The 27,961-nt window shown below is 44.5% G+C and overlaps 1 protein-coding gene across 9 annotated transcripts in view; it reads left to right on the top strand.

The window, feature by feature from the left end:
* LOC125988673 (sodium channel protein type 8 subunit alpha) overlaps positions 1-27,961 on the top strand; it is a 155,500-nt gene that overhangs the window by 118,684 nt on the left and 8,855 nt on the right. For 6 of the 9 annotated variants that reach the window (XM_049754147.1, XM_049754144.1, XM_049754146.1 and 3 more), the window contains 5 exons: positions 11,575-11,697; positions 19,511-19,795; positions 20,064-20,117; positions 21,414-21,551; positions 21,629-21,733. In XM_049754147.1, coding sequence (XP_049610104.1) covers positions 11,575-11,697; positions 19,511-19,795; positions 20,064-20,117; positions 21,414-21,551; positions 21,629-21,733 — 705 coding nt within the window. The remainder of the gene's footprint in view (positions 1-11,574; positions 11,698-19,510; positions 19,796-20,063; positions 20,118-21,413; positions 21,552-21,628; positions 21,734-27,961) is intronic. The other 3 variants (XM_049754150.1, XM_049754149.1, XM_049754148.1) reach the window with 1 other exon arrangement.

Here is a 27,961-nt window from a genome sequence, read left to right as displayed (position 1 = left end):
AGTCCGAGTCCGGCTGTCCATTTTTTCTGTTAATTCATGTGACTGCTTAGTCTTTATTCAAGGCTAATTTAGATCAAAATCTAGCAGAACGAACGCAACTGCTTTCACACTGGCTTGTTCGGCTTATATAGGATCCCTTGCTGAGAGCGCGGACGTAAAAGTGAGGCGACGTTCCAATCGGACGTCGGATCGATAACATTTTCCCTGCCCTACCGGAGTTGTGCTAGTTCATAACGTAGATCACTCATGGCGTAGTCATAATTGTACGGTTGACAATTTAACCGATAGAAGATTTAACCGATGAGTGAATGAATATTTGAGAAGCATACATTGGAACATAACCTACACTCTAATATATTATTTGACATGGTATTAAATGCGTGGCTTTACAAAAATAGTCATTGAAGCCCACCATTAGCCCTGAGTGCCATTGGCATGAGGCAAAACGCTTGAAAACACACACTCTCGCCCAATTAAATAACCATTCTGAAACACAGGACATGTAAGATAATATTTTTTAATCATTAATTACACCATTATAGCTCAGACATTTATCTAAACACAAATAATTAGTGACGACCCCACAACTATCGAAACACACCAATGATATAAGCTGGGTGACATAATCGTCCTTGACATTGGTACATAATATAAACATTAGCCCAAGTGCAACTCAACGTGGCCGCATTGATCATAAGCAGGGCTGTGGACAGTATTCCTACGCGCATTCTCAGCAGCATGATGAAAATAAAATTGAACGTATTTTTTTTATTGTCGGACTCGGTGGACTCGGTCAAAATCAGCACCGAGTCCGAGTCCGGCAAAAATGACTGAGTCCGACCGAGTCCGAGTGTCCGAGTCCGAGTCCACAGCCCTGATATATATATATATCATATATATATATATATATATATATATTTTTCCACGATGATATATATATATATATATATATATATCATCGTGGAAAAAAAGTCCTCCCACTCCCTATGAAAGTGATACTTTTTTTTTTAAAATCTTTTTAGTATGTCCAGCTGCCCCATTCATTTTTAAACTCTTTCTTAAGTTTAAGAGAAAAAACAGGGTTCTGACAATTGGAGGGAACTCGCAAGCTAGCGTGTAGTGTTGTGTTGTTAGAGCCATAGTTTGCGCACGCGTTAAGTGCGAAAAAAACAAAAACATTTTAATGTCACGCAATCGACCAGTAGTGGCTAGGCGATCGACCGGTCGATCGCGATCGACGTATTGGGCACCCCTGGGTTACGCGGTCCAGAGGATGAGTGAATGAATATTTGAGAAGGAAACAGTCAGAAGGTTGTGTATGCCTTTGAAGGCAATATCACCAGATCAAAGGGACACATGGAAGTGCAATTTCAATTTAATGCTTAATTTTTTTACCCTCTATTTCCACATACATTTACAAGTGGTGGAAGAGATGAAACAACCCACGTGGAGATGCACAATATAGATGAAAATCAACAAGGCCGTCAAAAATGCCACTCGGCATGCTAATGTTGCACTCACTGTGGCAGATATATGTGCCAAATTTGTTCATTCACATTTGTAAAAGGCCTGCTTTTGCGCTGAAGATAGCGGGTTCCATGCATTTTTCTTATACAGTGCGGTAGTGCATATCACAATTTACACTTAAAAATAAATCTTAATTTTGTCATTTAATGCAAAAAAAATGGATATGTCACAAAAGAAAGTCAACCATATACTTAGATACATATATTGATGACGATGATATTAAGGAGCAGCACTTTCTGCGAATCTAACTATGCTCTCTCTTAATTTTGCTCCTACTATTTTCCCACTATTTTCTCTAGCACTTATCATCATTATAGTCATGGGTGAGATACAGACGATCTGATCTGACTTTAAGCGAAAGGCGAGATATACCCTGGAATGGTCACCAGTTATTACCAGGGCACATATTTTACAAACAAGTAAACCTTAGATCACATGTGTCAAACTCAAGGCCCGGGGGCCAGATACGGCCCGCCACATCATTTTATGTGGCCCGTGAAGACAAATTGTTCATCAAATTCGTGTCATTACTAGAATTGCAAATTGTCTTCACATTCAATAATATCTTTTTTTTTTATATTTGACCAGTTTTTACTCGTCCGATTTGAAAGCGAGTGTTTTGTAGCTTTTACTGTATATAATATGAGGTGCTCATACATTTATTTGGGTTGACAGTCATAATGGCCCTCCGAAAGAAGCTATGACTACAATGCGGCCCGTGAAAAAATGAGTTTGACACCCCTGCCTTAGATGTTTTTAGACTGTGGGAGAAAATCCCACACCAGGTCAGGGAGAACCTGCAAGCTCCACACAGGGAGACTGGGCCTAATATTGCAACCCTGAACCTCGAAACTGTGAAGTAGACATGCTAGCCACTTGGCCGCTGTGCAGCCCTCCATTACAATCATTCAAAAACAAAAAATAATCGAAAACATTTTTTAAAATCCTTTAAAATATGTTGAACGTCAATATCAATGAGCTGTGTTTTTTTTTGTCTGTGCTGTGATTGGCCAGTCTGCATTTACAGTGTGGCTTTGCAAAAGGTCATTTGTTTATATGAAAATTTCTCTCGCTCTCTCTCTCTCTCTCTCTCTCTCTCTCTCTCTCTCTCTCTCTCTCTCTCTCTCTCTCTCTCTCTCTCTCTCTATATATATATATATATATATATATATATATATATATATCCATCCATCCATCCATTTTCTGAACCGCTTAGTCCCCACGGGGGTCGCGGGCGTGCTGGAGCCTATCCCAGCCGTCATCGGGGGACACCCTGAACCGGTTGCCAGCCAATCGCTGGGCACACAGAGACAAACAACCATTCGCACTCGCACTCACACCTAGGGACAATTTGGAGTGATCAATCGGCCTACCAATCATGTTTTTGGAATGTGGGAGGAAACCGGAGTGCCCGAAAACCCACGCGGGCTCGGGGAGAACATACAAACTCCGCACAGGGAGGGCCGGAGGTGGAATCGAACCCGCACCCTCCTAACTGTGAGGCGGACGTGCTACCCAGTGCGCCACCGAGCCGCCCCTATATATATATATATATATATATATATATATATATATATATATATATATATATATATATATATATATATATATATATATATATATATATACACACACATGTATGTATGTATGTATGTATGTATGTATGTATATATATATATATATATATATATATATATATATATATATATATATATATATATATATATATATATATAGATACCCCTCCGTGAGTCGTCACCTTATCGTGGTGGAGGGGTTTGCGTGCCCTTATGATCCTAGGAGCCATGTTGTCGGGGGCTTCATGCCCCTGGTAGGGTCACCCATGGCAAACGGGTCCTAGGTGAGGGGCCAGACAAAGCACGGCTCACAGAAGCCCCTTATGACGATTGAAATAAATGGACTTCGTTTTCCCTCGCCCGGACGCGGGTCACCGGGGCCTCCCTCTGGAGCCAGGCCTGGAGGCGGGGCTCGAAGGCGAGCGTCTGGTGGCCGGGCCTTCGCCCATGGGGCCCGGCCGGGCATAGCCCGAAAAGGAAACGTGGGTCCCCCTTCCCATGGGCTCACCACCTGTGGGAGGGGCCAAAGGGGTCGGGTGCAATGTGTGCTGGGCGGCAGCCAAAGGCAGGGACCTTGGCGGTCTGATCCCCGGCTGCAGAAGCTGGCTCTTGGGACATGGAATGTCACCTCTCTGGCTGGAAAGGAGCCCGAGCTGGTGTGCGAGGCAGAAAAATTCCGACTAGATATAGTCGGACTAGCCTCCACGCACAGTTTGGGTTCCGGTACAAGCCCTCTCGAGAGGGGCTGGACTCTCTTCCACTCTGGAGTTGCCCACGGTGAGAGGCGTCGAGCAGGTGTGGGTATACTTATTGCCCCCCGGCTGGGCGCCTGCACATTGGGGTTCACCCCGGTGAACGAGAGGGTAGCCTCCCTCCGCCTTCGGGTGGGGGGACGGGTCCTGACTGTTGTTTGTGTCTATGCACCAAACGGCAGCTCAGAGTACCCACCCTTCTTGGGGTCCCTGGAGGAAGTGCTGGAGAGCGCTCCTTCTGGGGACTCCATCGTTCTACTGGGTGACTTCAATGCTCACGTGGGCAATGACAGTGAGACCTGGAAGGGCGTGATTGGGAGGAACGGCCCCCCCGATCTGAACCCGAGCGGTGTTCTATTGTTGGACTTCTGTGCTCGACATGGATTTTCAATAATGAACACCATGTTCAAGCATAAGGGTGTCCATGTGTGCACTTGGCACCAGGACACCCTAGGCCGCAGTTCGATGATCGACTTTGTAGTCGTGTCATCGGATTTGCGGCCGCATGTTTTGGACACTCGGGTGAAGAGAGGGGCGGAGCTGTCAACTGATCACCACCTGGTGGTGGGTTGGCTCCGATGGTGGGGGAAGATGCCGGTCCGACCTGGCAGACCCAAACGCTCTGTGAGGGTCTGCTGGGAACGTCTGGCAGAATCTCCTGTCAGGAAGAGTTTCAACTCCCACCTCCGGCAGAGCTTTTCCCACGTCCCGGGGGAGGCGGGGGACATTGAGTCTGAGTGGACCATGTTCCGCGCCTCCATTGTTGAGGCGGCCGACCGGAGCTGTGGCCGTAAGGTCGTTGGTGCCTGTCGTGGCGGCAATCCCCGAACCCGCTGGTGGACACCGGCGGTAAGGGATGCCGTCAAGCTGAAGAAGGAGTCCTATCGGGCCGTTTTGGCCTGCGGGACTCTGGAGGCAGCTGACAGGTACCGGATGGCCAAGCGGAACCCGGCTTCGGCGGTTGCTGAGGCAAAAACCCGGGCGTGGGAGGAGTTCGGTGAGGCCATGGAGAATGACTTTCGGACGGCTTCGAGGAAATTCTGGTCCACCATCCGGCGTCTCAGGAGGGGGAAGCAGTGCAACGTCAACACTGTTTACAGTGGGGATGGCGTGCTGCTGACCTCGACTCGGGACGTCGTGAGTCGGTGGGGAGAATACTTCGAAGACCTCCTCAATTCCACCTACACGCCTTCCATTGAGGAAGCAGGGCCTGGAGACTCTGAGGCGGATTCTCCAATCTCTGGGGTCGAAGTCACTGAGGTAGTTAAAAAACTCCTCGGTGGCAAGGCCCCGGGGGTGGATGAGATCCGCCCAGAGTTCCTAAAGGCTCTGGATGTTGTGGGGCTGTCATGGCTGACACGCCTCTACAACGTTGCGTGGACATCGGGGACAGTGCCTCTGGATTGGCAGACTGGGGTGGCGGTTCCCCTCTTTAAGAAGGGGGACCGGAGGGTGTGTTCCAATTACAGGGGAATCACACTCCTCAGCCTCCCTGGTAAGGTCTATTCAGGGGTGCTGGAGAGGAGGGTCCGTCGGGAGGTCGAACCTCGGATTCAGGAGGAGCAGTGTGGCTTTCATCCTGGCCGTGGAACAGTGGACCAGCTCTACACCCTCGGCAGGATCCTCGAGGGTGCATGGGAGTTCGCCCAACCAGTCCACATGTGTTTTGTGGACTTGGAGAAGGCGTTCGACCGTGTCCCTCGGGAGGTTCTGTGGAGGGTGCTTCGGGAGTACGGGGTGCCGAGCCAACTGATAAGGGCGGTTCGGTCCCTGTATCACTGATGCCAGAGTCTGGTCCGCATTTCCGGCAGTAAGTCGGATTCGTTCCCAGTGAGGGTTGGACTCCGCCAAGGCTGCCCTTTGTCACCGATTCTGTTCATAATTTTTATGGACAGAATTTCTAGGCGCAGCCGAGGCGTTGAGGGGGTCCGGTTTGGGGACCTCAGCATCGCGTCCCTGCTTTTTGCAGATGACGTGGTGCTGTTGGCTTCTTCAGGCCGTGATCTCCAGCTCTCGCTGGAACGGTTCGCAGCCGAGTGTGAAGCGGTCGGGATGAGGGTCAGCACCTCCAAATCCGAGTCCATGGTCCTCGATCGGAAAAGGGTGGAATGCCCTCTCCGGATCGGGGATGAGATCCTGCCCCAAGTGGAGGAGTTCAAGTATCTTGGAGTCTTGTTCACGAGTGAGGGGAGAATGGAGCGTGAGATCGACAGGCGGATCGGTGCAGCGTCGGCAGTAATGCGGACCCTGTACCGGTCCGTTGTGGTGAAGAGAGAGCTGAGCCAAAAGGCAAAGCTCTCAATTTACCGGTCGATTTACGCTCCTACCCTCACCTATGGTCACGACCCATAGCTCGTGACCGAAAGAACGAGATCTCGGATACAAGCGGCCGAAATGAGTTTTCTCCGCAGGATGTCAGGGCTCTCCCTTAGAGATAGGGTGAGAAGCTCGGTCATCCGGGAGAGACTCGGAGTAGAGTCGCTGCTCCTCCACGTTGAGAGGAGCCAGATGAGGTGGCTCAGGCATCTTATCAGGATGCCTCCTGGACGCCTCCCTGGGGAGGTGTTCCGGGCATGTCCCACCGGTAGGAGACCCCGGGGACGACCCAGGACGCGCTGGAGAGACTATGTCTCTCAGCTGGCCTGGGAACGCCTTGGGATCCCCCGGGATGAGCTGGATGAAGTGGCTGGGGAGAGGGAAGTCTGGGAGTCCCTCCTAAAGCTGCTGCCCCCGCGACCTGACCCCGGATAAGCGGAAGAAGATGGATGGATGGATGGATGGATGGATGGATATATATATATATATATATATATATATATATATAGATAGATATAGATATAGATATAGATATACACACACACACACACACACACACACACACACACACATACAGTATCTCACAAAAGTGAGTACACTCCCCTCATTTCTGCAATATTTTAATTATATATTGTCATGGGACAACACTGAAGAAATGATACTTTGAGACAATGTTAAGTAGTCACTGTAGAGCTTGGATAGCAAAGTAAATGTATTGTTACTTCAAAGTAACTCAAAATACAACAATAAATGTGTCAATTGCTGGCAACAAAAGTGAGTACACTCCAACTGAAAATGTCAAAATTGGACCCAAATGTCAATATTTTGTGTGGCCACCATTATTTTCCAGCACCGCCGTAAACATGGAGTTCACCAGAGCTTCACAGGTCGCCGCTGGAATCCTCTTCCACGATGACATCACAGAGCTGGTGGATGTTGGAGACCTTACCTTATATATATATATATATATATATATATATATATATATATATATATATATATATATATATATATATATATATGATGGAACGTTTTTTTTTTCAAATCCTTTGAGCCACTCAGTCCGAAAGTTTCTGTTCAATACATATGGGCACACACCTCTTTTTTTTTTCTGGAAGCAACAGAGCGCTCTTTGGCTAAGCTTAATTGACGCATTTGCGATTCAGGTCACTAAGAGTGCTTTGATACCGAGACAATAGCATGACAATATCAAGGCACTATAAATACCACTACATACAGTATACATAAATATGATTAGTCGTTCGAAGTTGTTGCTATCGGAGTCTCCCTCTCAGTAGGTGTGTTCCCAAGCACTTGGGATGGTGCATCTTTCCAAACCTTCGGTGAATGTGCTGTCAAGAGTGACTACCTTTTTTTCCTAACATCACCCCGCTCACTCCCTTTGGAAAATGTAACCTCAGCAATGTGATGATGTTTTGATGACGTGTAATGATGGTGGGTGACAGGCGCTCAGCGGTAAGTTTGGTCTTCACTGGCACTCCCCCTGCCAAAAAAAAAAAAAAAAAGTTTGAATTCTGGTGATTGGTGTTGTGGCCTCTGCTGTGCTGTGTTGTGGGATGCAACTGTTACCGTGGACTTTCAAAAGGGGGGATGAGCACCATCATTAAAACAGCCCATCTTATTCCTTGTGTGTATGCTGCTGACTCTTTTCCTCATGACCCTTTTGTTACTGCATCTTTTTCTTACACATTTGTGTCTGTTTGTTGTGTCAATGTGAACATCAGGGACTTTCGAATGGAGAATCGAATGTTAAACGATGCTCCAGTAGAGATGCACATGTTAAAGGAGACATATTTTCCTTTTTTTTTTGGGGGGGGGGGGGGTTGGGGTACAATTATAGTTTCAATGTCTCTGACATTCTTTACTCAAAAAAGACAAAGGATAAAGAATAACAGTGTACTCAACATCCATTTCTATCAGCCTGAACTTTTGGGGCCTTCCTAAATGGGAAATTAACGCTGAAGGAAAACCATACACCTCTGTGTAGAATGTCTGGGTGGCTGTGGTTGTTGCTGCACAAAAAGTTCATCGTCAACAGATGAGAATCTGATAAACTCCATAGATGGAAGTCTTATAACTGTTATTAAAATGAATGGTGGCTATAATAGTCATTAATTTCTAAATGTTAATTTCTAAATTTTGAGTTGTTTGTTTATTTTTCTCACTTTAGCAAATGAGAATAAACAAGTGAGATTTTTACTTTAGTTGCGTAATGATTCTGCACACTAATCGTTGCCTAATAATTAATAGAAATAATAATCATAGAAATTACAATAATAGAAATTTTCCCAAGAAAGACAGAATCTCACTTTTACGGTCTTAAATATTTAAGTTGAAGGGATGATTAAATAATCGGGTGAAACCCCACTTCCGTCCGTCCTCAGTCTGACCTGTTTTCGAACATTCTCCCCCCTCGTCCTTCATCCGCAAAACGGCCATTGGTCGTTGGTCAGGGACGGACAGACCATTCCGTCCCTGGGACGCAACGCCCACCTCCGGTAACATTTCTAATCCAGGCTTGAGCTTGGTAGTGTGGGTGGGGAGAGGGTGATCAGCTAATATGAAAATAACCAAATTCCCATTGAAAGAGCATGTTCACACGTGGATAGGTGTAAGATTTATTTTGGTTCTGTAATATATCACTTGATTGGTGGGCAGGCATTCCAGAGACCCAAATTATTTTGGATTCTTATACAAACGATTAAAGTTCATTTTCCATAATATGTCTCCTTTAATATTTGGATTAAATAAATGCTGTAGTTCAAAATGACAGTTCATTGTGTGAGCAGGAAGCTAGACAGTGTCATTCTTCATACATATGTTTGTTTTCACACAGATTATTTTTCATGGTTTTGTTCTGTTTTTCCCTTGTGGTTTTAGTTAGCTTTTTTTCCATTTGTTTTGCGCTGTCGTCATCCTGGGATCACAGCCCCAGATGTCATTGGCCTTGACTTGCAGAAGGACGGCGAGACACTGACCACACCAATCCAGCTGGCCAAGCAGGGGGCCATAGGCCGGGCACCCTGAATGTGTGCGCTCCATGGGGTCAGGCTGAAGGTGACAAATACCCCAAACATTGTAGTGTAAATGAAGGCAAAATCTTTATTTTAAGAGGCCGCATATGGTATTTACAAATCTACCGTATTTTCCGGACTATAAGCCGCTACTTTTTGCACAAGCTTTGAACCCCATGCCTTATAGTACAGTGCGGTTTATCTATGGATTTTCCATGATTTGAAGATGATTTGTTTTGGTAATACAAAAAACAGAAATGAGGATATTAATTTTAAAACACCTGCGGCTTATAGTTTGGTGCGGTTTATATATGAACAAAACAGGATTCTTCCTAACTTTAGCTGGTGTGGCTTATATTTAGGTGCAGCTTATAGTCCGGAAATTACGGTAGATCATTGATTTGTAGTAGATGGACATGGCTCTATCTTCTTTTCTTCTTATCTTCTTTTATCCTCTTAATTTGACCCTTAAACACTTTTTCTGAGTTACCTCTGGCTCCAATCAAAATGAAGATTTTGCCTGTACAATCCTCCCTATGTAACTTTGGCAAGCTTTGGATGTTTCTGTACTCCATGTGGTGCGTTTGACCACTTGGTGTCAGTGGCTGGTTGGAGGTGAACTCACATGTTTTCACTATTGATGTTGTCCTTGTTTGTAAGAAATGGCTACACCCCCAGCCCCTAGTTTTTAAACATAGGTACAATTTGTATTAATGAGCATGTCACACAAGGCTAGAAGAATTTGAGCTTCACTAAATGGTATGACAGTATTAGTGGCCTGTTATTAACGCTACCAGCAATCTACCAGCAATATTTCAATTAACATACAAATACAATTAACAAATATGAGCATAAGTTATTCAGTCTAAATAAGGAGATGTTAACTGTCGCAAAAGAATAAGATATATCCATAAAGTTGAACATTAAAACCCAGCAAACCACATACATACATACATACATACGTACATACATACATACATACATACTACCGACCGACCGACCGACCGACCTACCTACATAGTACCTACCTACCTACCTACCTACGTACCTACCTACCTACCTACCTACCTACCTACCTACCTACCTACCTACCTACCTACCTACCTACCTACCTACCTACCTACCTACCTACCTACCTACTTTATGAGGGACAAAAATGTATGGGAGCTAGCACTGGAGATGAACCTGTCAAGTCTTTTCTGCATTACTCACCAAGTGGCCTTCAAGAAACATTAGCACTAAATATTGATCACTCTCACTATTGTCCATTTTCTCCTGCTGTTAATGATCAGTGTTGTAAATGTGCTGGGCTTAGATCAGCGCTACAGGCCGCAGCTGTAGATGCTCAGTGGTTTATAAACAGGCCACTTTGGTTCATTTCACATTGATAGTTTGCATTTTGCACTGAAAACGTTTGACACAAGAGGGGCTGTATCCGTTTCTTGTCGTGCTGTTAATTGTGTACAATGGGACTGTAGCCAATAAGGTTTTGCTGTCCTTCAAAGGATTATAATCCATCAGGTGTGCCCCAAATGTCCAACCTTGTCTCTTGTCTGTGGTTCATGTGACTGTGGCTCTCCTTTTTGAACCCCTACCCCTTAACCCCCGCACAACTGTGTGACCATTTGAACTTACGTGATTTATGAGAAATGATGGCAGCCAGTGACACACTTGTACATGTTGACTTGTATTCTTTCTCTTAGGTACCATTAGTTTGTCTGTCTTAAATTGTGATTGGGATTTGAGCCCAAGAGCGACACGGAGAGACAATGTTAGAGGGGCAAGGGTAAGGCTCTCCAATCTGTTGGGTGTTTAATCGACTCCTGCAGGGTGACCTCTCTTCTTCTTCCTCCTGCCTTCCCCTCCCCAAGTCTGTGCCCCTCAGCTCCTCTTGCTTGTACTGAACCGTGTCACGTTCTCTGCCCGATTTGCCCTTATTTGAATCTTCTCTCTCTCTCTCTCTCTCTCTCTCTCTCTCTCTCTCTCTCTCTCTCTCTCTCTCTCTCTCTCTCTCTCTGTCTTCCTCCATCACTCATATGCTTTCTCTCTGTTTCTCAATCTCACATTTTTTTGCAGGTACACCGGACTTTCGCCCCAAATTAACTGACAATAATAACCCCCTTGGCCTTCTGCTATGTATATTAAAAACACCACACACATTAAAACCTATACTAAACACTGACCTTCTCTTTCAAGTGTCTATGCATGTGTAAATGCCATGTTATACATGCATATACATTGCATAGATTAATGTGTGTATGTTAAGCAACTCTCCTCGTCTATGCCAGGGCCCTCTCTCTTCCTTAGTAAATAATCTCACACTTCTAACAGCTTGGAACCTCTTTTGCTTCTCTGTTTTTTGTGTAGGTGTCTATAGTCAGCCTTGTAGCTAATGCGCTGGGCTACTCCGATCTAGGGCCCATTAAATCACTCAGGACACTAAGGGCCTTGAGACCCCTCAGAGCCTTGTCACGTTTTGAAGGGATGAGGGTAAGATCCAAAGCTAAGCAGCTGATCCTTCCGCATGCCCATTCAACAGGTTCAAGCATGCTAGAACTGAAAACAAAAGAACACGAACAAAAAAGTCCACAACATTTTTTTTGGGGGTGAGGGGATTATCTTAAACCAGAAAGGCCAATCTTTCCATTCCGTAGCATGCCTTTTATTTTTTTGGTAACATTAGCGAACAAGTCATGATGCAGCTATAGAGACAGTCGAACAACATGCATTGCAATTGATTCTCTCAAACTATTGAAACATTTGACATTATTTTTTATTGCAAAGCTGCCTCATCACGAGTGACAAAGAAGAAATTCAGATTACTGCATTCATTCCTACATTACTGCGAGCTTGTTACTACAAATGTTATCCCTGTTACAGTGCCAACGCTTACGTGCCATCTCACACAGAGATTAAATCAATAATTTGCTCATCGTTCGGCCTGATTTCCAACCGCCGGTTTCATTGAAGATGACAACCCGCACCTACCTCCCGACCTCCCTCACAACCTCCTCATACACATGCCCATAACCTCCCACTCCTTCCTCAGCACAATAAAACATATCAGTTTAAAGAAAAGCCTGACTCAAAAAGGCTAAAAATGCCCTCAGTTTTGTAATGAAATGAAAAAAAAAAGTTTATACAAAAAATATACAACCAATAAACATCAAATTATAATGTTATGCCAACATTTGATTATTTTTATTTACCATAATTTCAGGACTATAAGCCGCACCTGATTATAGACCGCACGTGCAAATATTAGGGGAAATTGTAATTTTTTTCATAAATAAGCCACACCGTACTAAAAGCCGCATGTGCACGCGAGTTATTTACAAAGGAAGACAGTACACAGAAAGCCTTTTTAAAGTTTTAATAACATACCTTAAAAATTCTTTACAAACACTGCCTGTGACGCGGCAGTAATACAGCAGCAACACGGAAGTAACACAGTACTAATAGGGCTGGATAAAAAAACATAGCGGTAAAAGTCACTCAGACGAGTCAGTAACACAGCAGCAACACGGTAGCGCAGCACTAACAGGGCTCGTTGAAGACAAATACTAGTAAAAGTGAGAGCCGTCGTCTTCATCTTCCTCCTGTGCACTGAAAACATCAAAGTCTTCCTCCTCAGTGTCGGATTGGAATAGCGTCAGATATACATCGCCACAGACTTTTTCAGTCTCTCTTTTGTTGTTGCTTTCATGCATTTCTTCTAGCATTTTCCATGATGAGGGTCTGCTCATGCTAACTTTATTCATGCACAAAGCGCTAAGTTACATTAAACTAGCGAGCTACACGTATAGCTCCAGAGTAGATGTGACCGGGAAATAAAGCAAGAAAAGGGTGACGCAACAAGATGTCATCAACAATAGCCCAGTGCCCCCTAGTGACCGGAAGAAACCTCTACAGTGCATGTATGAGCAGCTGTAATTCTTACGTTAAGAGCCAAATCGACTGCCTTTAACTTAAAAACGGCATCATATGCATTTCTTTTGGCCCCCATAATGAGGGATTGTGTATAAAAGCTTTCTTTCTTCAGTAATGTCCGTCTTGATCTCGTTCTCTCTTCTTCGTGTCAATTATACGGCACTATTTGCCTGGGGGATGGACATGCGATCAACACACCACTCTTCTCCCCAGGGTCCCTGTCACATGTCCCACCGCCCAGCAAAGCGGTGCCGCACAACAACGGTCCACAGCCTTTTTACAAGTGTATAAGTGTACTGATTTTGTGTCATCACAAAAATCATGAAAAATCCATAGATACGCTGCACCGGATGACAAGTCGCAGGGTTCAAAACTTGAGCAAAAAGTAGCGGTTTATAGTCCAGAAATTACGATAATTTTTTTTAGAGGGTCCGGCGCCCAAGTTGACTGTCCGGTAAAATTCTGGCACTTTGGCGAAAAGAGTCAGTCACCCTTGCCATAATATGAACAATTATGTTTGGGGAAAAAAAGAATGAATAAAAAAGTGGAACAATACGTACGTATATGTGTGTCAAATCATTTGATACAGTGGTCTTGGTTCGGTGTTCATAGTATTGAATGATACACCTTTTTTTTCTTTTCAATCATTGTCATTTTTATACAGATAGCTGTATGTGTCCCTAAACATATTTTTGACGCCGATTTCAAATGTATTTTTTGTAGCACATCTGGTACAGTGGAGCCTCAGTTTTCGATCACAATCCGTTCCAGAAGGCTGTTCGAGAAGTGAATTGTTCGAATTCCGAATCATGTTTTCCCATTACAAATAATTGAAAAAAAAAAAAATAATCCATTCCAAACAACAACAACAACAAAATCCCGCCTTTTTAAAGCATGTTTTTATTTGCGCATTTGTGTCCAATCGCACAACTGCAGCGCACCGCCGAACGCCCAACCGTAGCGCGTCGCCGACCGCGCAACTGCACCGCGCTGGTCGCATTATTGTGACAGAGCTGTTGCTGAAATTTAGAAAATATTTTTAAAGTCCTGATGTACTTTCCAAAATTTAAGTGGACCTCAGTGCGCAGGGAGCTTAATTTTGTCCGATCGCGCAACCGCAGCGCACCGCCGAACACACAACTGTAGCGCGCCGCCGACTGCGCAACTGCAACGCGCTGGTCGCATTATTGTGACAGAGCGGTCACTAAAATTTAGAAAATATTTTTAAAGTCCTAATGGACTTTACAAAATTTAAGTGGACCTCAGTGCGCAGGGAGCTTAATTTGGCCCGATCGCGCAACCGCAGCGCGCCGGGCACTTACTGTCGCATTGCTTTAGGAGCGTCTTTGTGTTTTAGGATGGCTTTACTGCTCCCACTTGCTTCCTTTGGAGGCATGATTAGAGTTGATGCAATCGTCAGAGTAACGAGAACGTAATAACGAACGGAGTCAGTTGGCATGCGGGTCCTCTCGGCTCATCTCGCGAGATTCGACAACCGAATTTCGTCCGACATCCGATGCAAAAAAATCTCGAATTTTTTGTTTAAATACCGATTTTTTCGAGGACCGGGACGTTCGAAAACCGAGGCTCCACTGTATTTGAGATATTTTAATTGTTTCTTTCAAAGTAGACCTATAAATACTAATAATGATTGTACTGTATAGCTATTCCCTTTCAGAACAAAATCCAACTGTTGCTCAATCTAACCCTTAATCCATAAATATTACTTGGATTGGGGACCCCTGGTTTAGAGTCTTCAATGAATTTAACACAAGTATGGGAGGAAGCTAGAGTGCCCAGTGAAAACATATGCAAGCAGAGTGCTACTGTTATCACATGTCCACCAAATTTCGTGTCCATTGGTGAAAGTGGGCTGCAAGATTTCTGGGGTATGTTGCAGCTCCCAAAAAGGCCTTTTATTTGTAAGAATAACAATACACTGCGATTTAGAAAGAGCCTTCTTACGTCCTGCTGCTTGGGCCATAATAAAGTTGTTTTTAGAACCTCCCAACCTTGGTGAGGAAGACAAATAACTAATGTTAAAAGCTGATTATTAGGAAGCTTGTCAGCTTGCCTAACAGTTCTTATAAAATATATTCATTATCACATACTGTTGGTCAAAACTCACACGTTCTCATGCACCCCCACTCCACCTGTCTTAGTTCTCACTACTTTTGGACTGATGGTCTAAAAAAAAAAGTCACTTCACATCTTCACTTCTGCCCCCTTCAGGCCCACATGTGTAGCACAGTGCTGCATCCACCCCACCCTACTCCACCTCACCAAACGTCCGCCCTCCCTATTCTCTCATCCTACCGTTCCTTCACTAACTCTGCCTCTGCTGAAAGCTCTGCACACTCTCTCCTGGGGAGTGTTAGACAAGTGCTCCGTCACAGTGTTGTGGCAATGGGAACACAGTATATTTGTTAAACTTCTGCCCGCCAATGCCCAGTGATCCACTTCATCTAATTCCACTCATTCCATTTTGGTGGCCACCTTTATGAGGCGCAGGCAGAAGATTGGCAACTATCCTCGGCTGCCATTTGACACAAGCTGTCCGTGGCACCATGCAGCACATACAGCAAGTCCCGGCTTCCTGTTGTGTTCCATTTGCACAGGAAATGAACGGCCCTTTTCAGTCTTTCACTCTGAGTTTTGGAATAAGAACGACAAATGGTGTTTTGGTTCCACCATAAATGACGAACCAGCATTGAGAAGCTGCATGCAATCATCAAGTGCATCAAGGCTCATTCATCCTAGTTGTCCAATAACTCAAATGCAATGTGTATGAGCAGGCATTTAAGGCCCTGGATAAGCTGTATGGATGTTACACTAGTCATACATTAGATGTTTTTCTAGTGGAATATATAAATAAGACATTTGGCATGGGGTTGGGGGTTGAAAGAGAGGCAAAAGATGCGAATAAATCCTGCTGTATCAGTTTGACTGACCACAATGATGATGTTCACCTATGAATATCTAATATTAACATTTCGTTTGAAATGACCAATGTCAATGCTGAGCAATAAATAAATGAATGGGGATGTGGATGAATGGAGAGATGAAAGACATTATAGTACGGAATTTGTAATAATGACGACAAAAAATGGACGTTACTGTGCAACATGGAATTTATTATTATTATCATTATTATTATGTTCACCACATGGCACTAGTCCAACCACATTTCAACACCAGTGAGCCTATTTCAGCTCAATGAAATAACAATAAAATTGTAGTTCTTCTTAAGTGGTACATAAAGTGTAAATCCTGGTTTATCGCTGCTCCTTCACCTTGTTTCTGTTTTGACCAATGCAAATGCAACCCCTCCAACCTTTGAGCCCAGTGTGGTACTGACCAATCTGCTCGTTTAAATGTACTTTAAATGGCAACAAAGCCACCAAACGTGTTAGCAGCCATTCTGCTGCGATCTCTTTAATCGCTCTCACTCTCTATCCACTTATTTCTCTATTGATTTATTAAGTTGAGTAATTTTTGATATTGCACAACGCCATGTAACACGCATGTATTAGAACTGCTATTGCACATTGTGTTTTGAAAAGCAATTTTCCCTCTTTTTTGTGTTTTTTATTCCTCTGCCTTCCAATCAAGCATATTGGGAAAACAGATGATCTGTTGTTTACATTGCAACAAGAGCCTTTCTCTTAGCAAGATTTAACAAAGATATTTTTAATGCATTGATACAGTCAGTGCTGATTTGTGCACCTTGGCAGTGGTGACGGTAGCATGCTGAGAGAACAGAGCTCCAGAGAGAGGGAATATGGCTTCACAAAACAATGACATGCATGCTCAGTTGTCGGCCTGCCATTATACAATAACAGCACTGCTATATTAGAATAGCATTCAGAGAATTAGACTGCACTGCTAAGAATACATTTGGGCTGGTTAAATTTCTGTTTTTTTGGGGGGGAATGCTAGAGAATTGTGTGAATTAGTTGAGCGAGTCATGAAACTAATTTATAGAGAATTTTGAGAGCTCATGTTCTTAGTTGGACTATGCAAGGTTGGAAACGTCATACTGGTATGCCATACATCATCAATCTGTTAGAAATAATATAGACAGTGTCAAAATGGCATTATTATTAAGAATAATTAGAATTTGGAATCTTTACTTTAGGAAAAGAGGAATGATCCACATGGTGAGCTAATACTGAAAATAATTAGTAGAGCACAGTGTATACTGCTTTAGTATTAAAAAGATACTATATACCAGAGGTGGGTGCCTCAGTAAATGTTGCCATTCTGTCATTCACCACAAGCCTGCCCACACGTCAGACACTGTCAGCTCGTCATTATTTCAAGCTGCACCAAAAGCGTAATGTCAGTCTGTTACGCCATCAATTACAGTTCGTCACCACTATTTTAGGACCGTCAGATCTGCTTCTTCTTTGGTGGTATCAAGAACGAACTACTTACTCCATCACATGCATTTGCAGGGCAAACGGTGTATCGGTGCCAGAAAAGAACCACACCTCGTACTGATGTGAAAACTAAAACAAAGCTATTCCATTGTATTTACAATCAGTATTTACTGTCAATATTTACAATCTTTCCTTTCACTCAAACATTCAATAAGTAAAAAAAATATACCGCGGGCACCTTGAAAAACAGTAGTAGATAAATTGAAGATGATTAAAGTCCATCACATGACATGACGCTCTGGTCTTAGTCTCCTGCGTTTTGTTTCACTTGCAAGACATTGAGCAATAGTGTTTAGCTGTCCTTAACAAACCTACACTGTCATGTCATGAGAAATTACAAAATAATATATTTTAATCTTTTACATTTTAAGCCTCAAAACTCGAGTTAAACTGTACATTGATAAGAGCTTGACCACGCCACAGCTCTTGTTGTATACTAGCTGAGTTACCTCCCGTAATTTAATGTTGAGAAGGAAGGCCCTATACCTTGGCTCCAAAAATTCCATTAACGACGAAAGTCATTGTTTCTAGGACAGACGTTGTTGCACCACAAAACACATGAAACAGGATCCGGCCAATCTCTTGACTGAATCAGATTCAGTCGGATACTCCAAAAAGAGCTAGATCGGGTGCTGAATTGGCACATCCTTATTGTCCACATAGTACTAGTCTGCCATATTTCAACACTCTGAGACTAGTTCAAACATGGGCAAACTACGGCCCGCGGGCCACATCAGGCCAACGGGGCCGTTTAATCCGGCCCGCCAAACCTGAATAAATTGTATTATTAAATATTTTTTTGGATCATTTTCCCTGCAATTACTATGTTTCCCCAGTAGATGGGGAAGTGCCTGCCCACGCATTTACTCCCGGAAGCCGTGTCAGAAAGCTCGGCGCACACTCACAAGTGCGCGTACGTACTAAGTAGTACCGACCCAGCGCACTCCATGCTCTATTTCCATCAGTGCCAAATTTTGAGTGTGGGCTGTGTCGTCAGCATTCTCGTAATTTGCGCGCTGAGCTTTCAGAGACAGGTTTACGCTAATGCCATCCACAAACCTTCCCCTGGAATCCTTCCATTAAAATGAGTGGCCCGAGGAAAAGAAAGGTGGACACTGAGTGCTGAGTATTTAAAAAAGGAGTGGACAATTTGGCTCGACCTACGTGTGTGAACAGACGTTCAGCCACATGAATGTCAACAAAGCCCGTCACAGATCTAGGTTCACGGACTGACACCTCGGCTCTATCCTAAGAATTACCACAACAAATTTTACTCCAGACCATGATGCACTAGCAAAAAAGGGAGACTAACAATACTATTGATGTCTTTATTACTTTATTTAGATGTATTCTTTCACTGATTCTTCAAGATGATGTATTTGGTCAGAATGTTTGCCGTTTGATGTGATTTCTCCTCATTAGATGAACGTATTTCATAAATCTGACCTGCAGGCGCTGAAGTGATGGAAACTATTATTCATAATAACAGTGTCGTATTTAATGAGAAACACTGATAGTAGTTTTTTGGTGAAATATTTTTTTAATGCTGTTAATAAATGCATTTGTTTTCAAAAAGCTTTTTTTGAATATCCATACTTTACTACCTGCTAAAAGTACAAACCTTTTATGCAATGACCTTTTACATGTGATTTCTATTACTTCACACGAACACTACATCCATCTGCTCTTGTTTCGGCCCCCCGGTCAAAAGTTAGAACCAAATTCGGACCGCCAGTCAAAACGTTGGACTAGTTCTACTCGATAAAATATTACTTCGAAAAATTGTGTCCCCTCAACTACGTAGAAAAGCATTTCGGTGGTGAATGTATGGTCATAACAGAATGATGGATCCTGCCAAAAGGTTGAAATGATTTTGCTTGTGTTTCTTACTGCTAACACTGTTGTATCCTGTCTCTCCTGATCTGGTTTAGGTGGTAGTCAACGCTTTGGTGGGAGCCATCCCTTCCATTATGAATGTCTTGCTGGTTTGCCTCATCTTTTGGCTGATTTTCAGTATCATGGGGGTCAACCTGTTTGCGGGAAAGTACTACTTCTGTTTCAACGAGACCTCCGAAGAGTACTTTCCTGTTGACGTGGTCAACAACAAGACCCAGTGCGAGGCCCTCATTGAACAAAACTTTACGGAGGTTAGGTGGAAGAATGTCAAAATCAACTTTGACAACGTAGGTGCCGGCTACCTGGCCTTACTCCAAGTGGTGAGAGTATACCTTCTGTTGGCCTCACTTTTTTTTAACTTGCCATCATTGTCTCATTTCTTTGATTTGCATCCACAGTTACATTGTGTGTATTGAGTGCTTCTTTGCCCTTATCTTTTTTTTCATTCACAACATGATAAACTGGACATGCATCACCCTTGGTTTAAGTTTCGACATTTGCTTTCCCTTTTAACGAAATGTTGGCTTGTCATTGCGTTTTCAGTTAGTAATCTTTATCATGTGTCTAAACATGTCTGTCTTTTCAAAGGCCACATTCAAAGGTTGGATGGACATTATGTATGCAGCTGTGGATTCCAGAGAGGTAGCTTTTATTGTCAATGTCACTTATATTTGGAATAACTATAACCCATCATAAAACCGTTATTAACTTCACAGGCATTTTTCCCTATACACATCACAATAGGTGTTAAGTGATGTCAAAATACCCCAAAGCTAAACATTGATAGGACGCTTCATACAGGATTTCTTGTCTTTCTAAAATGATCCCATTTTTCAGGGTTTCTCCTGCCAACGGGTGTGTTCTTGCCCTGTATAATGCTGAGCCAAGTATGGCCTTTGTTAACTCGCCAACTAAGGGTGAACCACTCGTGAGACACTTGTACTCGTGGGAACAGTGTTCAAGGTGTGGGGGCTGCGGCTCAGGCAGTAGAGGGTCATTCAGAATCCGGAGGGTCGCAGGGAGCTTAATTTTGTCCGATCACGCAACTGCAGCGCACCGCCGAACGCGCAACAGTAGCGCGTTGCCGACCGCGCAATTGCACCGCGCTGGTCGCATTATTGTGACAGAGCCATCGGTAAAATTTAGAAATTATGTTTAAAGTCCTGATGTACTTTCCAAAATTTAAGTGGACCTCAGTGCGCAGGGAGCTTAATTTGGTCCGATTGCGCAACCGCAGCGCGCTGGGCGCTCACTGTCGCATTGCTTTAAGAGCGTCTTTGTGTTTTAGGATGGCTTTACTGCTCCCACTTGCTGTCTTTGGAGGCATGATTAGGGGTTAATACAATCCTCAAAGTAACAAAAATACAATAACAACGGAGTCAGTCGGCATCCGGGCCGCGCGGTCGGGTTTTCTCAGGTTCTCCCGACTCATCTCACAAGTTTTGTTCGACAACCAAAGCAAAAAAATCTCGATTTTTGTTTTGTTTGAATTCCGATTTGTTCGAGAACCAGGATGTTCGAAAACCGAGGTTTGACTGTAAAATAAATAGATGCAATTCACTGACAAGTCCCGCTATTTGAGCAAAGTTTAGAACAGTCCTGCGGGAGACTCATGCGGTCCTCACGGGCGACCTGGTGCCCGCGGGCACCGTGTTGGTGACCCCTGATGTAGACCTTTATGCTTCAACGTGATGTTTATTCAGAGGGGATGCGGGTTGGGTTTCAACAAAGTTAAAGTAAAACCTGTAACATTGCTAAACATCACTTCAAAGAAGCAGCACTTTGAATTGTTTCCAAAATCCAAATAAAAAGGCAAAAGGTTAATCATTTAATTTTGTCTAAAATGGGGGTCAAGGGAGGTTTTTATATCGTGAAAAAAAAATATTTGGTTGAATTCCAAAGTTGAACCACTCTGTGACCTGCCTTTCTTACTCTTAGGTGGAAGATCAGCCAGACTATGAAGTTAACATCTACATGTACATCTACTTTGTGGTTTTCATCATCTTTGGCTCCTTCTTTACCCTGAATCTCTTCATCGGTGTTATCATTGACAACTTCAACCAGCAAAAGAAAAAGATAAGTCTAGCATATCCTTTTCTCTCTTTAAATCCTGGTCCAAGATTATGACCTGATGTTGTTTTTCTGCCCTTTACTTTGGAGGTCAGGATATCTTTATGACAGAGGAACAGAAGAAGTACTACAATGCCATGAAGAAACTGGGCTCCAAAAAGCCTCAGAAACCCATCCCTCGACCACAGGTGCAGTATGCCCTTCCCCCCTTTCTGTAAGATAATCCTTCTTTGAAATTTTACCACGCAATAATGTAAGTCAATACAAATCTATCTATTCAATTCATTCACGCAACACAAATATGATATTTGTCTTACAATCATATCCCTTCTTCGAGCTGCCCAACTCTAACCAAATTGGCTCACTTTTCAGGATACGTAGACACATCATTGAGTATAAGCTCACACGATATTGATATGATACAATATCAGCACAAATTACATACTACTTTTATGACTTATTTTGTATTACTGATTGTTGTAAAAATCATATTACTCAAACAGTATATATCACTATAGTCAGCAACAGTGGGTATTTGTGTTATGTGTTATTTGGGTTACTGTATGTTGGAGCATAAAACAGAGGTGCTTATAGGTAGCAGGAAGTACGTATGTACATGTCATGAACTATGGGTTAGTAAATGCTTGAACTGCTTTTGAGTGTCTCTGTTGTTAGAACATACACCGACACAAGTGACGACAAAGACCTGTGAGTTGACGCATGTCGCGAATGATCAAACGGATTTATTATTATATCGTTATTATTATTATCATTTTATTTTTGTTTTTTTGCGAGGGTGGGTCAGTGTGCACTGGCATAAGTGGCTATCGGGAAGAGCGGCACTGATGACAACAGACATCAAATACATGAGTACCTCGGACCTACGATAAAATGTCTTTTGTATAGCAGTGCCACAAGCAGGAGCAAAGGATAAAATGTTTGAAATTATTGAGAGAGGTACACATTGCTTGCAGACATTTTGATGAAAATATTACAACCCAAAAGTGTATTTTGGGTTTGTGTTAAAGCTCTGTTTTACAAAGTCATCCTCCACTTTTCATAAACACACCCCAATTCTGAAATACTTGAGAATTTAACTGGAGATAATGGAATCTATTAATTGCTCAACTCCTCAGAGATTGACAGGTGATGTAAAGTTTTATCAGGTGTTCAGCCATTTTTTTCTGAGCTTGCCTGAATAGGAACTACAAAGTGGGCAAGTACTTCAATATTGAGTGGTGAATCTACATAACAACAAGAAATTCAGATCAGTTTGTATTTGGAGGCCTTTGCCTTTCAAAGGCTACTGCATGTAAATATCTTGGATTTAGATGACATGGGATATTGCAATTACAGTAATCCCTCGCAACATCACGATTCGATTATCGCGGCTTCAGTACATCGCGGATTTACCCCCCCCCCAAAAAAAAATTCACAAATTCACAAATTCAAAATAAACCTTCCAAATTGAGTAATCATGGCACAAAAGTTGCCCACACGCCAGTATAAAGCAGGGAGTGTCCTCACAATTGCAGTACGTACACTTGTACCTTTTTATAAAAAACGTTGTTTTCATAATAAGAGTTCTAAAAACATATTTACAGTATTGTACCTTGTTATAAAAAAAAATATAATAATAAAAGAGTTCTAAAAACATATTTACAGTATGTACGCTTGTACCTTGTTATAAAAAAGTTTTTATAATAATAAAAGCGTTCTAAAAACATTTACAGCATGTATACTTTAGCTACATATACATGTCACACACACGCACACACACACACACTCGCACACACACCCACACACACGTATCATATGTTTATTTATATTATTTATACATTATTTTCTGTATGTCATTTACACTACGTATTGATATACAGTGGAGCCTCGGTTTTCGACCACAATCCGTTCCAGAAGGCTGTTCGAGAAGTGAATCGTTCGAATTCCGAATCATGTTTTCCCATTACGAATAATGGAAAAAAAATTAATCTGTTCCAAGCGACAACAAAAAAATCCCGCCTTTTTAAGCATTTTTTCATTTGCGCATTTTTGTCCGATTGCGCAACCGCAGCACACCGCCGAACGTGCAGCCGTAGTGCGTCGCCGACTGCGCAACTGTACCGCGCTGGTCGCATTATTGTGACAGAGCCGTCGCTGAAATTTAAGTCAAAGTCAAAGTCAGCTTTATTGTCAATTTCTCCACATGCCAAAGACACACAAAGAAACCGAAATTTCGTTCCCCCCATCCCACGGTGACAAGACATGGCCCACAACAGACAAACAAGTAAACAAGTATAACAACAGCGTGCTGAATAAATAATGAATAAATAAGACAATAAATAAGACAATAAATAAGACAATAAATAAGACAATAAATAAATAAATAAATAAATAAATAAATAAATACATAAGAGGAGCAAAAAAAAGGAGCAAGTGCGCGTACAGCAGACATTTCAGAAAAAGCGCAACAGTGCCGCACGCTACGCAGAAGGGGGTAGCGAGTTCAGGGTCCGAACAGCCTGGAGAAAGAAGCTGTTGGCGAGTCTGGTGGTGCGGGAGCGCAGGCTCCTGTACCTCTTCCCAGAGGGCAGAAGGTCAAACAAAGAGTGAGCCGGGTGACTCACATCTCTCGCAATCGAGGTTGCCTTGCGGGCGAGATGGGAGGTGTAAATGTCCTTCAGGGAGGGGAGGGGAGCGAAGCACCAATAATCTTACCAGCCGTATTCACTATGCGCTGCAGGGCCTTCAAGTTCTGTTCAGTGCAGTTACCGCCCCAGACAGCGATGCAACTGGTGAGGACGCTCTCAACGGTGCCACGGTAGAATGTAGACAGGACTGCCTGAGGAGCACATGCACGCCTGAGCTTCCGCAGGAAGTACAGGCAGCGCTGAGCTTTCTTTGCCAGTGACGAGGTGTTTGCGGACCAGGAGAGGTCCTCACTGATGTGCACCCCCAGGAACTTGGTGCAGCTCACCCTCTCCACCACAGCACCGTCGATGATCAGCGGCAGGTGTTTTGTTTGACCCTTCCGGAAGTCAACAACGATTTCCTTGGTCTTGTTGACGTTCAGCAGGAGGTTGTTGTCCCTGCACCACGTGGACAGAAGGTCAACTTCCGACCTCTACCGAGTCTCGTCACCCTTCGTGATGAGACCCACCAGAGTCGTGTCGTCAGCAAACTTCACTATGCGGTTGTCGCTGTAGGTCGCAGTGCAATCATGCGTTAGCAGGGTGAAGAGCCATGGAGCAATGGACTGAGCACGCAGCCCTGGGGGGCCCCCGTGCTCAGCGTGATGCTGGCGGAGATTTTGTCGCCAACACGCACCACCTGAGGCCTCTGACAGAGGAAGTCCAGTATCCAGTTGCAGAGGGAGGTACTGAGGCCCAGCTCGTCGAGTTTGCAGATGAGTCGCTGCGGCACAATGGTGTTGAAGGCAGAGCTGAAGTCCACAAACAGCAACCTCACATATGAGTCCTTTCTCTCCAGGTGGGTGAGGGCCGAGTGGAGGGCAGAGCAGATGGCATCCTCAGAGGACCGCTTGGCACGATACGCGAACTGGAAAGGGTCAATGGTGGGGGGGAGAACGGATTTGATGTGCTCCATGAAAGCCGCTCAAAGCACTTCATGATGATGGGCATCAGTGCCACGGGGCGGTAGTCATTGAAGCAGGACGGTGCAGGTTTCTTCGGCACAGGAACGATGGTGGCACCCTTGAAACACGAGGGGATGATGGCCTGCTGCAGGGAAACGTTAAAGATGTCCGTGAAGACACCCGACAGCTCCCCAGCGCAGTCCTTCAGCGCTCGACCCGGGATGTTGTCAGGGCCCGCCGCCTTACGGGTGTCAATAGCGGCAAGCGCCCTCCTCACACCGTCGGCAGAGAGGCGCAGGGGCTGCTCGTGTGGGGGGGGGAGTGTTCTTCATCGGACAAGTGCTGTTCTGGGCGTCGAAGCGAGCAAAGAAGCGGTTCAGATCGTTCAGCAGACGGATGTCACTCTCACAGCTCCTCGGTGCGGGCTTGTAGTCTGTGATGGTCTGAATGCCCCGCCAAAGGCTACGTGCGTCCTTGCTGTCCTTGAAGTGGGTGGAGACCTTGCACGAGAACGCCTTCTTCGCTTCTTTGATGCCTCGGGATAGGTCGGCCCTCGCTGTCCTCAAGACAGCCTCATCCCCCGCTCTGAAAGCCTTGTCCCTGGCCCTCAGCAGTCTGAGGACAGCCCCTGTCAGCCACGGCTTCCAGTTCGCGCGAGTGACGACGGATTTCGAGCAAGTCACATCATCGATGCACTTCGTGATGTAAGAGGTAACAGAGTCAGTATACTCCTCTATGTCCGTCCAATCGTTGTAGGTGGCTGCCTGCTTAAACAAGTCCCAGTCAGTGGTGTCGAAGCAGTCACGAAGTGCATCGGAGGCACCCTCTGGCCACACCCGAACCCGCCTACGAACCGGCCTGGATGCCTTCACCAATTGTCTGTATGCGGGCAAAAGCAAAACGGTGAGATGGTCAGAAAGCCCAAGATGGGGGTGGCTTTGAAAGCTCCCTTTTGCGCAGAGTAGACCAGGTCCAGGAAGCTGTCTCCACGTGTCGGAAAAGTAACATGCTGGTGAAGCCTCGGGAAAACAGACTTCAGGTTGGCATGATTGAAGTCTCCAGCGAAGATGGTGAAACCGTCAGGGTGCGCTGTCTGCTGTTCACTGACAGCCTGGTACAGTTCACCAAGCGCCGCGATCCTGTCGCCTTCGATGTTGGAAGGCGGGATGTATACCGCGACTAGCAGAATCGTGGTAAATTCCCTCGGCAGGTAAAAAGGACGGCACTTGATGATCACAAACTCCGCAAGTGGCGAGCAGTGCTTACATACCACCACAGAGTTGGCACCATTCTTCTCGGATGTGGACGCATATTTCACCTCCTCGCGACTTTCCCCCTCGTACAATGGCACGGTCCGCCCGATAGCACGCTACCTGCTCCAGATGCACGGAATGTTGTCAGTCAACCAGGTCTCGGTGAACACGAGCACACAGCAGTTCCGCACCGTCCGGTTCGTAGACCTCAGCAGGCGAACGTAATCCATTTTGTTGTCCAGCGATCGAACATTCGCCAGAAGAATGGAGGGCACCGCCGGGCGCGCTGGGTTGGCCGCCAGCCTGGCCCGGACGCCTCCGCGCTTGCCCCTCTTCTGCCTCCTCGCACACCGTTTCCGACGGCTCCCAACCGGGGGAGGAATAGCGGGCGAGGTCGGGGACGTTTCAGGACGTAGCAGTCCGAGCGCCTTTAATATCGCCGCTTCAAAGTCCAGAACGCCACAAAACCCACTTCTGCCGATGTCGAGCAGAACCTGCCTGCTGTACTTGTAGCACAATAAAGCACGACGAGATGAACACATAAGACTGTCGGACGAACACTCATTAGACGAACAAATCACCGTACTGACGGGACAGAGAGTGGCCGCTGCGTGTGCACGCGCCGCCATCTTGAATAAAAAAAATAAATAAATAAAAAATAAAAATATTAGAAAATATTTTTAAAGTCCTGATGTACTTTCAAAAATTTAAGTGGACCTCAGTGCGCTGAGATCTTAATTTTTTCCGATCGCGCAACTGCAGCGCACTGCCGAACGCCCAACCGTAGCGCGTCGCCGACCTCGCAACTACACCGTGCTGGTCGCATTACTGTGACAGAGCCGTCGCTGAAATTTATAAAATAATTTTAAAGTCCTGATATACTTTCCAAAATTTGAGTGGACCTAGTGCGCAAGGACCTTAATTTGGTCCGATCACGCAACCGCAGCGCGCCAGGCGCTCACTGTCACATTGTTTTAAGAACGTCTTTGTGTTTTAGGATGGCTTTACTGCTCCCTCTTGCTTCCTTTGGAGTTGATGCAATCTTCAGAGTAACGAGATTGTAATAACGAACAGAGTCACTTGGCATGCGGGTCCTCTCGGCTCATCTCGTGAGGTTCGACAACCGAATTTCGTCCGACATCCAAAGCAAAGAAAATCTCGAATTTTTTGTTCCAATACTGATTCGTTCGAGGACCGGGACGTTCGAAAACCGAGGCTCCACTGTAGTAGTATTTACATGTTTGAAACTGTAATTTAATGTTCTAATGATAACATATGCACTTATATGGTTTAATATACACTTATTGATACACAAACAATGTATGTATGTATGTGTCATAGAATGAGTGGAGCTGGGCGACCAAATGCAGCTTGGACCTGAGTTTATTGAGGGAACTCAAAAGACAGACGAGAGTCTCGACTAGGGATGAGAATAACTGAAAAAAAAGACAAGACAAAGACAAGACAAAGACCAGAAAGATGAAAACAATCCAACAGGGGAGTGACACGCAGACAGGACTTAAATACGAGACATGTCACAAAAGGCAGGTGACGGCAAATACATAGATTGT

Source organism: Syngnathus scovelli, chromosome 2 (assembly GCF_024217435.2).
Source record: "Syngnathus scovelli strain Florida chromosome 2, RoL_Ssco_1.2, whole genome shotgun sequence".
Lineage (NCBI taxonomy): Eukaryota > Metazoa > Chordata > Actinopteri > Syngnathiformes > Syngnathidae > Syngnathus > Syngnathus scovelli.
Note: the sequence above shows the minus strand (reverse complement) of the source record. Positions and strands in the feature narration are given on the sequence as shown.